General features: G+C 48.9%; 2 protein-coding genes across 4 annotated transcripts in view; one reads left to right on the top strand and one right to left on the bottom strand.

Annotated features, from left to right (window-relative positions):
- The window catches only part of Stra6 (stimulated by retinoic acid 6), a 91213-nt gene extending 82624 nt beyond the window's left edge, over positions 1 to 8589 (bottom strand). Inside the window, exon 1 of the mRNA XM_029543580.1 lies at positions 8474 to 8589. The gene's annotated coding sequence lies outside the window, so the exon portion shown is untranslated. The remainder of the gene's footprint in view (positions 1 to 8473) is intronic.
- Positions 1 to 15962, top strand: part of Ccdc33 (coiled-coil domain containing 33) — a 91996-nt gene that overhangs the window by 47142 nt on the left and 28892 nt on the right. For 2 of the 3 annotated variants that reach the window (XM_021206383.1, XM_021206382.1), the window contains exons 8-11: positions 2475 to 2604; positions 3205 to 3338; positions 4772 to 4843; positions 14736 to 14891. In XM_021206383.1, the coding sequence (XP_021062042.1) occupies positions 2475 to 2604; positions 3205 to 3338; positions 4772 to 4843; positions 14736 to 14891 (492 nt within the window). The remainder of the gene's footprint in view (positions 1 to 2474; positions 2605 to 3204; positions 3339 to 4771; positions 4844 to 14735; positions 14892 to 15962) is intronic. The other variant, XM_021206381.1, reaches the window with a different exon arrangement.

Genomic DNA, 15962 nt, shown 5'->3' with positions numbered 1-15962 from the left:
AGAGAGAGAGAGAGAGAGAGAGAGAGAGAGAGAGAGAGAGAGAGAGGAGAGAGAGAGAGAATACTAGTATGATTCACCCTCCCCAATTCTAGGTATGAAGGGCTTTCTCCTGGGAGACTTACCCTGGGAACCCATTCAGGGAAAGAGCTGTCCCTCATTGTGCAGGCAGCCACTTACCATCTCTTGCCCTGTAGAATCCATTTAGATCTGTTAATAAGTCCCAAAGCAGACAGCTAGCATCCATTAAAGAACCCTTTCCCAGGATAGGGGCAACAAATGAGGCAGGCAGCAGGAAACTGAGTCACAGTCCCTCCTCCCTGAGGGCCCCAGAGCCTGGCAGCTAGCCTAGGCAATGTGGCTACCTTCTTCTGATACCCAGGAGAAGGGAATGACTCTGGGGGGGGGGGTCACAGTGTGGGAATTAATTCTGAGAAATCAATACCAAGTCCCACAGAGCTTATGGCTGGCCTCGGTGGCCTAGGCTGCTGACCAAGCAACTTCCACCATGACATCTTAGGGATGTGCCCATTGACTCCAGCCACTGCCTACTGTTCAGGAACATTTGTCCACGTGTTCACCACAAACCATCTCCTTGGGAACAGGGAAAGATTATCAGCTCAGCCTTGGGCAAGACTCCTGAGGCCCAAAGCAAGCCCGTTAGTATGACAGACATGAGGGCTCTGTCCCATCAGAAGTAGGTCTACACTGATATCCCCCCATTTAGCATCAGTAACTCCTGGAGTGTTTGTGTTGACCTTTTCCTGTGATTGTTAATCCCCTCGAGGAAGCAAAAGGTAGGACCACCGCCACTGTTGCTGACAGCCCCTGGCTCAGCATCGCTTCCTCCCAGCAGGGCTCCACTGGGAGCAGGCAGCCTCACTGAGGCCATGCAGGGCTCTATGCAAGAGTTACAGGCTGGGGGGCTGGTGATATGGCTCAGTGGGTAAGAGCACCCGACTGCTCTTCCGAAGGTCCGGAGTTCAAATCCCAGCAACCACATGGTGGCTCATAAGCATCTGTAACAAGATCTGACTCCCTCTTCTGTAGTGTCTGAAGACAGCTACAGTGTACTTACATATAATAAATAAATAATTAAATAAATAATTCTAAAAAAAAAAAAAAAAGAGTTACAGGCTATTCTCCCACCTTCCTATTTTTGTGGGTTCTGGGCTTTCCCATGAGTTCCAGCCTCCAGGGTCCTTCACACATGCTGAGCTCTGTGTCACCTCCACACTTGGTCCACACTTCTTTTCATCCGTCCACCAGAAGCCCCCTCCTCCTCTTTCACTTTGCCACGCCTTCCAGCCTCCTCTGGGATTAGTCAATGCTGTCACAGTTTGTCTTCCAAGCCTTCTCCATGCATGTGCCCATCTGCTGACTGTCAGTAAAGCCAGATAAACCCAGGGTCTGAAATCTGAAGCCCCGTGTGGCCTTCTGAGTGTGCATGGAACAGAAAGAGGATGTGAAAACAGTACACACATCTAGCAAGTACCCTAGAGCATGGGAACTCTTTCACTGAACAGTTACCTCGGGTATTTGTGCTTAGAAAATAGTCTGGGATGCAGAGGGATGTGCAAAGAGCACCCAGCTCAATGTTGTCATAGATTTAAAATAAAAATATTTTTAAATGGGTCGGCAAAATGTCTCCGAGGATTAAGACACCTGCTGCCGACCCTAACAATCTGAGTTTGATTACCCAGAACCTAACACGTGATGGGAGGACAGAGAGCTAACCTGTGCAAGTTGTTCTTTGACCTCTGCATATGTAATGTGGCACGGGTATGCTTGTATGCACACACACATACACACATGCATGCACACTCATGCACACACATGTGCACACACATTTACAGGCACACACATATACACATGTACTATATTCATGTGCACGCGTGCATATACTCACATGCCCACACACACACACACACAAATTACAAACTTGAAAAGGACAACTCAGGGAAGTTGGACAGGACAAAGCATCATCTAGAGAAAGTGGGTTCCGGTTTGGGTCTTATACAATCCAGGCTGGGCTCGATCTCTCAACATAGCTGAAGTTGTCTTCCAATTCTTTATATGACCCAAGTTATCCCAGATCTCCTAATCCTCCTGCCTCCACCTCTCAAGTGCTGGGATTACAGGTCAAGGCCACTAAACACAGAGTATCTTGAAGTTACTGAAGTCATCAGTGGTGCGAGTTTCTTGAGACTCCAGGTAAGCTTTAGGTTTAAGTGGGAAATAGCAGAATGATAATTATATATATAAAATATACACAGAGAAAATTAGAACAGTATTGAGTGGTTGTCTTAATGTAAGAATTTAGGAGTTTTCCTGTATGTATGTATGTATGTATGTATGTATGTATGTATGTATTTTTGACTTTTGATAACTGAGACAAACACTTGGGGCAAGTAAGGGACACATGTACAACCAAATCTGAAAGAAGGCATGACCCACATCTGTTCTCACTCTTCCAGCTGTCCAAGCCTGGGGGACCCCCAGAGCAGCCCTTGTGGAACCAGTCCTTCCTCTTCCAAAGCCGAGACGGAGCCACCAGTTTCTCAGAGAACACAGCCCTGGTGCTGGAATATTACCCCTCTGCCTCAAGTAAGTCCCCAGTATCCCATCAGGACAGAATTCATCAAGAGAGTCTGGTGAAGGGATGTTTGGGCCACCTGCCTCTGTCTCCTGCAAGGACTGCCTTAGGGCCTGCAGGAGCCAGAAAGCCCCCAGTGCAGGCAGTCCCTAGGGCAGCTGTAGAGCACAGGCCAGGACTCGTGGGCCAATCCCTATCTGGATAGCATATGTGTCCCTCAGTGAGGAGAGAGTATACAGGAGTATGCGGCAGAGGAAACAGCTGATCCCAAGTCCCAGTCTCATAGTCTAAACTGAGGCATACACTCACCCAGAGGACAGAGACAGGGCAACCCAGAAAACTATCAATGGATATAGAATCTGCTTAGAGTTCATGCTGAGCTGATAAATCTCTGGAGAACCAAAGAGGCAGTGTGTGTGTGTGTGTGTGTGTGTGTGTGTGTGTGTATAAGGGAAACAGGAGGCAGGGAAGTAGAGTCATTGGAAACCCAGAGAGCTACATGTCCATAACCAAGGACGGAGCCTGGGGAATACGTAAAAACCCATCTAAGAAGCTGGGGCAGTGGAACGGGTAGTCACTGGCAGGACCTGATTTGGCCTGTCCTCACACAGTGCAAAGCAGTGAGCCATGGACCCTCAACCAGCCCCTGGGTGTCTCAGTGTTACCACTGAAGTCTCGTCTATACCACAAGATGTTGACAGGAAAATGCTTGCAAGGGCTGCAAGTGGAGCGGCTTCCCATCATCGTAAGTGCCTACTGTTTAGCTAGTCCCCCACACGGCCCCCTCCCACCCCTACCTCCATGGTCACATCTATAAAAGGGAATATGGCTTTTGGCGGGGGGAGTTGTTAGATAGGGTTTCTCTGTGTAGCCCTGGCTGTCCTGGAACTCAGATATCAGACTGCTTCTGCTTCCCAAACGCTAGGATATAAGGCGTGCGCCTCCACCATCCAGGTAAATGTAGCTTCTTAGCAGCCTCTCTCAGGGCACCCAACAATGAAGTCTGCAAGTGTGAGGAGCCAAAGACGAGTCTCAGCTGTGGAGGTGGGGAGCTCGGGCTTTCACAGACCTGTGTCCAAGGCTTTCCCTACCCATCTTCCTACAGGACCTGGGACAGATGACAACCTCCCAAGACCTCATTTCTCATCTCTATCCACACATCCAGGACACAGAAAGCAGAGGGTTATACTCAGGGTCTAGAGACAGACAGACAGACAGAGTTCAAATTCTGGCTTCACCACTTACCTACTTTTATGGGATTATAGTTCCTGCTGTGGGAAAAATACTTAGTGTTGGGCCTCAGTTTTCTTATCTATAAAACAAATACACACACACACACACAGAGAGAGAGAGAGAGAGAGAGAGAGAGAGAGAGAGAGAGAGAGAGGAGTGCTTGCTCACCTGATTGCTATGGGATTTGGTCAGAAAATACATAAAGCATTTAAAATAAATTCTCAATAATGTCAGGCCTGGTAGCACAGGCCTGTAAATCTGTAAATTATGGAATTAAGTTTTAAAATGGAAACTTAGAGGCTTTTCTGGGCTACAGGATGAATTTGAGACCAGCCTGGGGACCTTAAACATATAAATAATAAATAAATAGTTAAGTAAAAATAAAATAAAATAACCAAGACTTGGAGTGTAGTTTTAGTGGAAGAACACTTGTCTACTGTGCAAGCTTGCAAGAGGCCAAAGGTTCGATCTACATTGGAAAAATACGGGGAAAACCGTATCATTATTTTATCATCTTTTAAATTTATTTTTCTTTATCTTTTTGAGACAGGTTCTCAGGTATAAGACTTGCTATGTAGCCAGTGATAACTTTGAGCTCCCGGTCCTCCTGCCTCCACTTACCCAGCGCTGGGATCACAGGCATGTGCCGCCAGCATCAGTGTCTATTTCTGAGTCACCATTTCCCTAAATACTTCTGACATAGCAGCAAGCAGGAACTTCTGCTCTGCCAGAAGATGAGTGTGGATGTGCCAGTCAGGTGCGAATGGAGTGAGAGAGCCGCATGGAAGCGGGGCAGGAACAGGCAGAAGGCCAGCTCTGGCATCTCACCCACACCCTTTGGTACCCCTCCCTCGTCCTGGAGAAGCCAAAACAAGAGGTGGTGGAGCAGAGGCCGGCCTGCAGCTGACCTGGTCATGTGGACTTACTGCGCCTTCTCCTCCCCAGGACACCAACCTAAAAACCGTCAATGGAGAAGCCCCCTCGGTGAACCTCTCCTTCCAGCTGATTTCCTCTGAGGTAAGGGTGGTGGCCTGGGATGGTCAGACATGTGTCAGTTCCCATAACCCCCTAAGTGGGTGACAATATCCTTCACAGGTGCTAACCCTCAGGGCCTGGGGCCAAGGAGAAGGAAGAGTCCCGTGGTTCAGTTGAAAGCTCTGAGGGGATTAGAGGCCCAGGAAGTCAGGCAGAATGCTGAGACTAGAACAAAGGGAAAGAACAAAGGGCCACAAAGACCCAGGTCTCTTTCTACCCCAACCTAACCTAACCCATACCTGCTTAACTGGGGAGGTGGGGGTCAAAGTTCCATGAGGGTGCCAGAGGAGATCAGCCCCTTCCTGTTGGATCACGCAAGACCCCTTTCCTAGCCCCCACCTCTATATCGCATAGCATAGCAGCAATCAAAATGTCAGTAAACAGGCTACGTTCTTTTCTATAATCTGAGGACCAATGTAATCCCAAATTCCTCTGGGGGTGCTGGCAGGAGCCAGTCCCTTGCAGTGCAGGACTAGTGGCCCACATTTTTTGCTGGCTGCAAGCCAAGGTGCTCTCAGCTCCTGGAGACCGCCCACATGCCTTCTTACCATGGTCCCTGTACTGTGAAGCCAGCAGGCACAGCTAGTCCCCAGCACACTTTGAAATTCTGACTTTCTCTTCTGTTCAGAAGACAGAAAAGACTCTGTGCTTTTAAAAGAACTGGATCATCATGTCTCGAGGTCTGCTGTGCCATGGAACCCAACAGAACCATGAAAGTGACGGCTTTCTATTTGGCAGTTCTAAAGATTTAGGTGTGGGGATCCGAGGACCCATTTTAGGATCGTGCTTTCCACAACTTAGTCCAAGTAGAAACACTGTCAGGGCCAGCCGTGCCTGTTGAGTGGCCATTGCCGTACCCCAGCCAGCTCCACTTAGGCCAAGCCCAGCTTTGACATTGGTCACAGCTCTGGTGTACCTGACAGCTTCCTACTGAAACTTCTCCACCTCCCTCTCTGATACTGGGGTGTGGGCAACTTGACTCTGAGCCCAGGAAATGTTTAAGAGCTGATTACGAGCTAGTCTACTCTTTCTAGCTTCTCAGGCCAAACAGCTGTGGAGTAGTTCAGGGTTTTGGGTCCTTTCCCGTGAAGAACATGAGAGATCCACGCTGTTGGGCCTGAAATGAATATCTGAGAAGAAGACAAGGTGAAATCCTCAGCCCCTCGAAGACCCTCCTCACTGCGGTGTTCACTACCATCCTCTCCAGATCCCTCAGTCCCTGCTCATGGAACCCATGCATATACGTACCCCTAAATCAAAAGCAAGAACAAGAAAACCCAGAGAGAGGAGTCACAGAAAGCAAAAGATCCAGGGCTACAGAGGTGGCTTAGGTCTGCCAACCTGAGGTGGATCCTCGAACTAATGTAAGGGTAGAGGGAGAGGACTGATTCCACAAAGCTGTGCTCTGACCTTTATGTACCACACACACACATACACACACACACACACACACACACACACACACACATACACCAAACATGCACACACTAAACATGCACAATAACTAAAATTGTCAATTAAAAATGTTTTTTTTAATCCTAAGAAAGGAAAACTGGGAAATACAACATCTCTCCCAGAGTATTCTAGCCTTCAAGGGCCTTCTCAGGGCCTAGGGTTTGTCATAGTTATGGCCAGTCTCTTGCCATCTCCCTCTGCCTTCTGCCTTCTGCCTCGCCCCAGAACATATGCACCCTGCAACCACAAGAAGGAGAGAGAGCTGTGTCCCTGGCCAGGAGTCTGGTAGGGCCAGACAGGCAACAGGCAGGTGGGTAGGACATGTCCCCTGTTGCCCAAAGGCTGGGCACAAAGGTCTCCAGTGATGAATTATTCACTGGAACTGTGCTAAGTGCAGAATTAATCCCTTTCCTTCCAGCTGGCGGCCTCACTAAATTATCCCTCCAAGTCATGCGGGAAAACGCTGCCGAATTCATTTAGCTGCTGAGTGTTTTGATCTCCCCCTTTCTGTAGCCCCCTTCCCCTGGAGGTGGGGTGGAAAAAAAAAAACAACCTCTTAGTAATGGATTTCTAAGAAGAAAGAAAAAGAAAAGAGACCAAGATAAGGTGTGTACCAGGAAAAAAAATTGCTAGCAGAAATACAGAAGAGTATCTGAGAATTTGTACACTGAGGTTCTACACACATCTACATGTTCATGCAGCCACACATGAGTGTTTGCACAGGGGCCATCATGTATGCACAGATATGCACGTGCACACATCTCTTCCATTGTGCATGCATTTAATGCATGTGTGCACATACATCCAAGTATGTGAAATGACAGACGTTGGCACACACATAATCTCTCTGTAGCACAGCTGTTCCTTGGTGACTCCATCTGAGAAGTGACCAAAAAGTGACTCACTTTGATTCTACAATGTTGAAGAACAATTTAGGGAGGTGACTGCTAGTGCTGTTGCAAACAGACTAATAATTTGTCAGGTTCTTGTAGCGGTGACAGCCACCTCTTCATCCTGATTATACAGGTCTAAGTTGCATTTCCTACATGCCAGACACTGTCCAGGTCAAACATTTCACCACATGACCTTGTGGATTGAAGAGTGGGCATGCCCTGTGGCTATAAAGCCCATGCACCTCAAGGTACATTGATTCAGTTCATTTTGGACATGGCCCTCACCTAGTGTAGACACAGGCCCTCTTTTGCTATCTTCCCACTAAGGGTTAAAAGAAGAGTGTTGAAAATTGGTTATGGAGTCAGGTGATGATTCAGGTAAATCTAAAAGGGTCCTCTCCTGTACCCCCATCACTTTAAAAGCATCATTATCCCCCCACACCCTCAAACATGCACCAGCTGTGCTGGGGTTAAGGGTTAGTACATTAAACAAGGCCAAGAAAAAAGAAAAAGTTCTTCCCTTCACAGAGATCAGGAATGAAGAATAGAATGAACGTGAAGGTTTATGAGCAGATACCAGTTCATAATGTACACACAGCCTCATGACCCTTGAGATGGTAAAATCCAGACTCCCTAGAAAGGCAGTTTGGCATCCCCAAGGAAATAATCCCTGACTGAAGTTGGAGCTTAGCTTCTGTGAGAAGTCAGGATCTCTCCACTGTAATGTTCCCCTTTAGAGGAGGCTGCAGCTTTGTGGTCCATGCTGTGTTTCTCCATGCCCAGCCTCTGGGCCCGCCATGGCAGAGTCAGAACAAGGACTGCCCATTCATTTCTCTCAGGACAGCCTACAAACTCCAGGAGTTACCACCAGGAACAAAGTACCAGAGTCCTGTGCACACTCCAGCTGCCCTAGGGGAGCTTGAGATAACAGGTGTCTTGGGACACCTGGCCTACACAACTAACAAGTTCATCCTAGGGTAACTCCTCATAAGTAGCCAGAAGGGCCATAGAGAGGAAGTGCTTCCAGTCTGACGGTAGAAGATTCTACACTGGCTGTTCCAGTGCCTTAGACGCCTGGTAAATGCAGTCCGCTGTACCCATCATTTCTGTACCACCCAGTCTCAGAGCTCAGAGACAAGAATGTGGTGGGATATCTAAAAAGTGACAGCAGAGGTGTCTCTCAACAAATCCTGGACAGGAACAGCCTCAATCACATCCACCCTGTCCTCTCCCCTTGCTTTGTCATGACAGGGAGCTCACTCACCTTAACAGCAGCCCCTCCCCATGACACAGCAGCTGATTCTGAGAGAGAGAATCCCTCCCCTCACATGGAGACCCCCTGACTCCCGCGTCTCCCCTTGCCCCACGCTCCTGGCTTAGCTCTCTGTGGCTGCAGCACGCCCTGACAAGCCTGCATGGTGTCATCAGCCAGCAGGCATGTTGACAGATTGATCAGCTAACACAGTCTGCTCTCTCAGTGATTGGCAAGCATTATCTCTAGTTTGGGATACTGTGCTTCAGAGGGGGTTGGTGGTGGTGGAGGTGTGGGGGCGTGGTCACCCTGATGTATTACTTCCCCGGTAGGAGTTCACTGCCTCTGGTGATCTGTCTAAAGCTGGAGCTGTATGTGGAGGAGAGCCTGAGCAAATACCTGTAGATCCATAAACTAGAACACACACACCAGGTCCTCTCCTCCACGAAACCAGTTAAAGGGGACTTTAGAGGAGCCGTAGGCACTGAGAATCCATGATGAGCCCACGGCTACTCCACAGACACAGGGGAATCAACCTTTGGTGTACTGTTTCTCCCTTCTGATCTCAGTGTTTTCTCTTTGAAGAGGAGGATGTGTTGTCTTCCCCCCCACCCCACCCCAAGAGGCTTTGCTTCTCCAAACAAGGCCTTCTTGTAATAACCCCACCACATCTAGGGTGCCTTCCAGCTTGTAGGCAGCCTCTTTGAAGTGCAGCCCAAGGTGAGCCATTCTCCCTCAACTGACCCTGCTGTGCACGAGGTGTTCATTGGGCTTGTTTTGGCCTCTGCCATGAAATGCGCTCCCCTATAAGTGAGGCAGGGAAGCACCTGGGTCAGCGCCACTTCCTGGATCTTCTCTGAGCTTTCCTTTCCTCATCTGTAGAGGGAGTTGTAGCCTTAGGAACTCAGGAAGGTAGCAGGTGCTGATGAAGGAGCCGGGGCCTGTGCTGGGACCCAGAGCAGGGTCCTGCAAGCACCCAGGAAGGGAGCTCTCAGCATATTGGCCAGAGCTGCTGACAAGCATACTGAGTTCAGGGATGGGGGCAGGGCCTTGGGATAGGGGAATACCAGAACCCCAGTAATCAATCACTCAGCACCTGCCCCTCGTGACAGCTGCTCCACCAGCTCTCTGCTCATGCAGATATCAAAACGCCTTGTCAAGGGATGAAGATAAACATCACCAGTACTGCATTTATTTTCACAGCAATTTCCGCCGTGTGTGTGTGTGTGTGTGTGTGTGTGTGTGTGTGTGTGTTCCATAGCATGTGTGGAGGCTGGAGGACAACTTGCAGGAGTCATCTCTTCCCTTTCTTTCCATCCATTATGTGGGTCCTAAGGATGAAACTCGGGTTGTCAGACTTAGCATTCAGCACTCTTACCTACTGAGCCGATTCTCTCTCAGCCCTCACAGAAAACTTCCTGAGAATGAAGAAATGAGAAAGGTGATTATCTATGCCTCCAGAGGTCAAATTTGCTAAATTTCCTCATATACCCTGACTAGAGCTGGAACTATGGGAAAAAAAATAGATACATAAAGACCTGCTTCTGGGTCTTAGACCAAGATCAAGGCTGCTTCCAGGCACAGGTGATTCAGGAGGCCTGATGTGGGCTCATCTCTAATTTATCACCAGCCTCAGGCCCATTGTTGCCTTGAGAACGTGAGCCTGCAATGCCCTTCAAGAAATAGTGTCCTAAGTCGGATGCCAGGAAGGCCGAGGAGCCTGGAGGTTTGGAGTCTCCTCTGTGCTGTTCTTTTTACAAGCCAAATGCATAATTTGTTGGTTGAAGACAAGAGAAGAAAGGAAAAATGGAGTAGAAGCTCCTAGGAAAACAAACAAACAAACAAAAAAAAAAAAAAAAACAAAAACCACTTCTAAGAAAGTGAGAGCTGACCTAGGGATTCTCCCAAATCAAGATCAGACCACTCTTGCCTAGTCCTCCAGCCAAACCAAATGGATCCCTAGTCCAGCCAGGATCATGCATATATGACTTCCTTAGCTACTGATTTGGGCCCTGACCTGTACCTAGCAATAAAGCATTCCAACAACGACTCACCTGTGCTACTAAGCATCCAGCGTGAGATGCTACTTTGAGCCATACAAAGGCAGGGGACGTGTCACCCCAGAGGCATGCTTCATAATTTTAGTGGCTTGGAAAGTGGGAAAGTGGGGGTGTATTCAGGGCCAGCATGACCAATGACATGGAGGTGTAAGTACCCACAGCCTGAGGGGCGTACAGATGCTGTAGTGAGCATGGACCTTGGACTTGTATGTGGGACCCAGATTCTGGAAGAGCCACTCAGATGCTCAAACCTGCCACAGCTGCAGCTCTCAGGATGCCACAAATGAGGCTGGCCGCATGCAAGGGAGGCAAGCCCTCTTGAAGAGGCCTGCTGTCTGAGCCTGGCCTACAGCTGAAGAGATAAGAACCTACAACTGCAGCCACAGGAAATGACAAAGCAGTGGCTGATTGGGGAGCCACTGCACAGGGCTCATTATGGTGCTTGCCAGCGGGTGAGCCACCCTTATCAGGGAGAAAATTGTATCAGGCCTCCTGAATTACTAGCGATTGGAAGCAGATTTCTTGGGACGCACTTTGTTAGATACCTAATGAGCGGGATACAGGAGAGCAGAGCCCTAAGCCTGGCCGGGCGGGGGACAAATGTCTTTGTTAAACAGAATTTGTCAGTTTCCGCTCCAGGCTCCCTGGGGAGGGTTCAGGGCCAGCTAATTGAATTAAGAGCCTGTGTTCCCCACCAAGAAAGCTCAAGGCGGGGACGAGAGGTGGGCTGGCCGGAAGGCGGGCGCTTTCAGCACCGCGGACAGCAGCTGCACCCGAGTTGCTTTGTAATTGCCAGTGCAAGCAGGAGCTGTTGCATTTTGCATGCCCAGGGATCTAGGGGATGAAGTAGGGAGGAGGGCAGCAGAGGTGTGGAGAGTAGGGAGGGGAGACAGGTGACCTAAGATGTTGCCAGCCTGGAATGCCATTGGCCCAGCCAGTCTCAACAGACCCCACTTTGCTGCTGGACATCTCCCATCGTGCTTCTCACGTGGTGTGCAGCTGCTGGCACAGCACAGGGGCTGCTGGGTTGGGTGCTGAGTCTGAGCTGGTGCGTGGCCGTGCATCTCTTTGAGCTTTCAAAGTCAGTCCCCAATTACAGCCCTAATGAAGCAGGATCTGGTGTCACCACGGAGCTACAGACTGAGGGGCCACTTGTCAGCCCCACGCTGCCCCAGCAGGCCTGCCAAACAGAAAAGCAAATAAACAAGCCTGTGGGGTGAGCAGGCAGAAAAGAACCAAGCAAGCAGAGCCAGACAGGCCTGACTAGGCAGTTCATCCACATGGTTCTGCTCTCTCTTGCCCTCCAGCAGCCTGCCCCCTCCTCCTCTGTCAGCCTTCCCTCCTCCCCAGTATACTCCCCTGCCTAGCACAGGAGACTTGGAGGGGGATGAATTCACTATTCTGGACTGAGTGTCCCATCTTTAATTTATCTTTTTATGAAATTAAAAGAATTTGCACATAGTATCAGAATCTGTCTAAAAATATCTGCCAAGTGTGTAACTCTGACCCAAAAACATGAGTTCCACATCACTGAGCTGGTCTCGCTGCTCCTGAGACCATCCAGGATGGACAGCAGGGAGACAGGCTGTGGGGGAGGTGACTCCCTCAGCAATTGTCCTTGCTCTCTGTAATGACTGGGGCACCTCTGGAGACCTCTTTTGATTTCATTACTCCTACTTCCTCCTCTAACTGGATTAGATGGCAGTCTATGAAATCCAGGGCATTGAGATTGGCTTTCTGCCTGGAAATGAGGAGAAATGTCATTACAGGTCCTGAATCAGCATCTTACCCACGCTCGGCCCACCTGGTCACTAGGGAGGTGGTCTTTGCCCCGGGTAGTTATTCCTTATTTTCCTACCCCCACCCCCACCCCAGCACACACCTATCATTTCATCCAATAAGCATGTCATAGCTACCCCTTTCCAGTCTGATGTCCAGCATTTTTAAGATTCATTTTACTCTATGTATATGAGTATTTTACCTGCATATACTCTTGCCATATATGCCTAATGTCCATAGACGTTTAAAGAGGGCACCAGACCCCTGAACTGGAATTACAGGTGGCTGTGGGCCCCCATGTAGGCCCTGGGAATTGGGACTAGAACCCAGATCCTTTGGAAGAGCAGCCAGGGCTCCTAACCTCCGGATCATGTGTTCAGAATCTCTAAGTAGGAGACAGATGTGGAACTTTTCCTTATCCAAACATTCATTCAGAAAACCTCAAACTGTGTGGCCTGGATGCTGCACTGGGCACTTCTGGGGCATTGAAGACTGTGTCATTTGGGACATCTAAGTGAATCCTGCCCCCCCCCCCCGAAACAGGAACAATGAGGCAAAAAACAGAGCTAATGTTCACAGATTTAAAAATATGCAGCATCCGACCAATGGTGTGCTGAAGCCGTCCTTGGGTCACTCACTAATGCATCCCTCTTCCATTCCAAGAGCATTTTGTTTTGTTTTGTCTTGTCTTTCAGTTTTTTTGAGACAGGGTTTCTCTGTGTAGCCCTGGCTGTCCTGGAACTCACTTTGTAGACCAGGCCGGCCTCAAACTCAGAAATCCACCTGCCTCTGCCTCCCAAGTGCTGGGATGAAAGGTGTGCGCCACCACTGCCCGACTAGCATTTTGTAGCCTAGAATATCCCAGGTGATTCCTTTAATGTGTGGGTGGCATAAGGTCTGACATAAGCATGTAAGAGTCCCGTTACTTTTCTGAACCCCAAATTGTATAACACATAAAGAAATCATTGTGAACACCTCAGTGTTTGAACACAGAGTCTCAGTTTACCTAGTCCAGGTGTGTCCGTTTTCATGGAGTGAAGTACTCCAGTTGTTTAGAGGCAGGCACTGGGGTACCTGGAGCCCTGAGCATGTCCCTCCCATTTAGCCTTGTGCCCATGGCTCTGTTTGCTTCTAGCAAACACTGCCCAGTGAATAAGTATGTCTGCAATGAGGCTGAGCGAGGAGGATTCCAACAGCTAACACAGGATGAGAGCGGGCCCCCTTCGAGGCCTCCGCAACCCTGCATCTCGAGACTGTGTGATGCTTCAGGGCAGATGGTAGACCTAACAATGGGTTTCACACAAGTTTTCCTTAGTTAAAAGAATCGTTGCATCTTTATTTATCTTGCGTATGTCTGTGCGCATGTCCACATGTGCCATGGTGTATGTGTAGAAGTCAGAGGACAACTTGCAAGAGATAACTTTCTCCTTCCACCACAAGGGTCCCAGGGATCAAACTCATGTCTTCAGGCTTGGCAGCAAGCACCTTTACCTGTGGAGCCATTCCACCAGCCCCAAACAAGAAAAGACCACTGATACACATCCTTAAGTCCAAGGAGCATGAAGTCTTGTTAGAAAAACAAACAAAAATAGGAAACAAGCTTAGAACCACAGAACAATGTGGTAAAATATATATATATATATATATATATATATATATATATATATATATATATATATATAGAAAAATATAGAAAGACATAGGACTAGAAGAACCCCAAAAACCCTTGACCAAGAGAAGGCAGAGGCCCAGGGATTCCCAAGAGGAGGAAGAAGAGGAAGAGGGAAGTCAGGAAGAAGAAATGTTCACCAAAGTGCACAGAGAGACACTGTAGGGATCATCAAACTGACTGATAACAGAGGAGAGATAGAGAAGGGGTCAAAAGAATGGGATGCTTTAGAAGTCATCTCTATTGATGTGTACTTATTGAGCACCTACGGTGAACAAGACACTAGGGATAGTAGTAATATCCCTCTTCAGATGAAAGTTAAATCGTGTGACTACTGGGAGAAGGCAGAGAGAGTCAGTAAGTAAACCCACTGTTTGAATTGCATTTTCATAGAGTAGGTACTGTGAACACTGTAAAATGCTATGCAAGTGGGCTTACTTTGGAGTTGGGGGTAGCTTCTGTGTGAAGGGTAAGGCTGCTCCTAAAAGATTGCACATGGGCAAGACCCAAATGATGGTACGGAGACAGTTGTATGAGGATCTCTGGGTGGAGAAAGCAGCAGATGCAAAGGCTCTGAAGCAGGGACTCACTGGGTTTGTTGGAGAAACTGCAGGGCACTGCAGCTAGGACCCAGTGAGCAAGAGGCAGGTGGCAGGGAGTGTGCACAGAGGACAGTCATGCAGGGCCTCCTGAGACATGCTGGGAAGCTTGGAGTAGAGCAGGCACCATGGAAAGACAGGTTCAAAGTCTCTCTCCATTTTTCTAGAGGCCAGAAAACTTCTTGACACTAAACAACAGCAAGGCTCTGCCCACCGTCAACCCCAAGATCCTAGATGAGAATCTGGGTGCCATCCGTGAGTCCTGGTCCATGAGCTCCTTAGACTCCGCTCAGGAGACGGAGGAGCTTCAGCCCCGTGACGTGGTGAGTGCTCCCCTAGGACACAGAAGACTCGGGATGAGGTAATGAGAAGGGAGGCTCAAAAGCCACCGCTGGGGATGGGCTCCCCAGGCAGCAAGTGGATGGTCCCTCTGGCACACTCTACATGTGAGTCACCCCCAAAGTAGGAGAAGGGAGGTGTGACTCCCTTTCACATTTCTTCGCCTCTTGGGTAGACTCTCATGGGATTTATGAGAAATTTCTGTAATGCCTGCTCAGTCATGACCAGTTCAGGCCATGTCTCTTAGGCCATGGGAAGACCCCAAGAGATTCTGTTACTTGTAAAAGGAGCAGTTGAGATGCACATAAAACAAACAAACAAACAACCACTATTTTCAGGCACAGGGTCTGTGTCTTTGATGTTAGAACCTGGCCTCAGGATGGGTCACTTCTGAGTCTCAGCCTCTTGGTACAGACAGCAGAAGAGCATACTCCCCAAATGACAGCCCAGCTGAGGTCCCTAGTGGAGGCGCCATCCCCCCAGGTAATGACCATGAGTGATTCCATGTATGATTTTCTACAGCCCTGCGCAGGAGATCCCATGAGCAAATCCTGCTCGGAAGATTCCAAGGAAAGGCCCTAGGCAAAGCCACCGATCCAACCCTCAGGTCTCCTCCTGTGAGGACTTGCCCTTCTCCACTGACAGTCTCCTCATCCACCCTTGACACATGGCACCTTTCTGAAACAGTCCATCAGATGATAGGAAAGGCTACAGTCTCTGCTGGGTGTATCCAAGAGGTCCCTACCTAGAGCACCTTCCCCAAGAGCAGAGCCTTCCTGGCCAAGGAACAGTTCTCAGGAACATTTCTGGCTCACACCTTCCACTTTTACCCAGTGGAGAAGCTGAGTTCAGGATCCACCTCCAGCCCAGCCATTAATTGCATTGAAAATAAAGATACAAATCTCAGCCTGAGAGATTTGGAATGGCACGAATAAGCCAATTCTTGTCAACCTGCACAGCCTGGCCTTAAGCAGTATAGGAAAGAAGGTTTATTTCTAAAAGCCAGTACAGGAAGGAAGGGAAGGAGGGAGGGAGGGAGGAAGGGAGGGAGGGAG

The sequence above is a fragment of the Mus pahari genome, chromosome 10 (genome assembly GCF_900095145.1).
Source record: "Mus pahari chromosome 10, PAHARI_EIJ_v1.1, whole genome shotgun sequence".
In the NCBI taxonomy this organism is placed as follows: Eukaryota; Metazoa; Chordata; class Mammalia; order Rodentia; family Muridae; genus Mus; species Mus pahari.
Note: the sequence above shows the minus strand (reverse complement) of the source record. Positions and strands in the feature narration are given on the sequence as shown.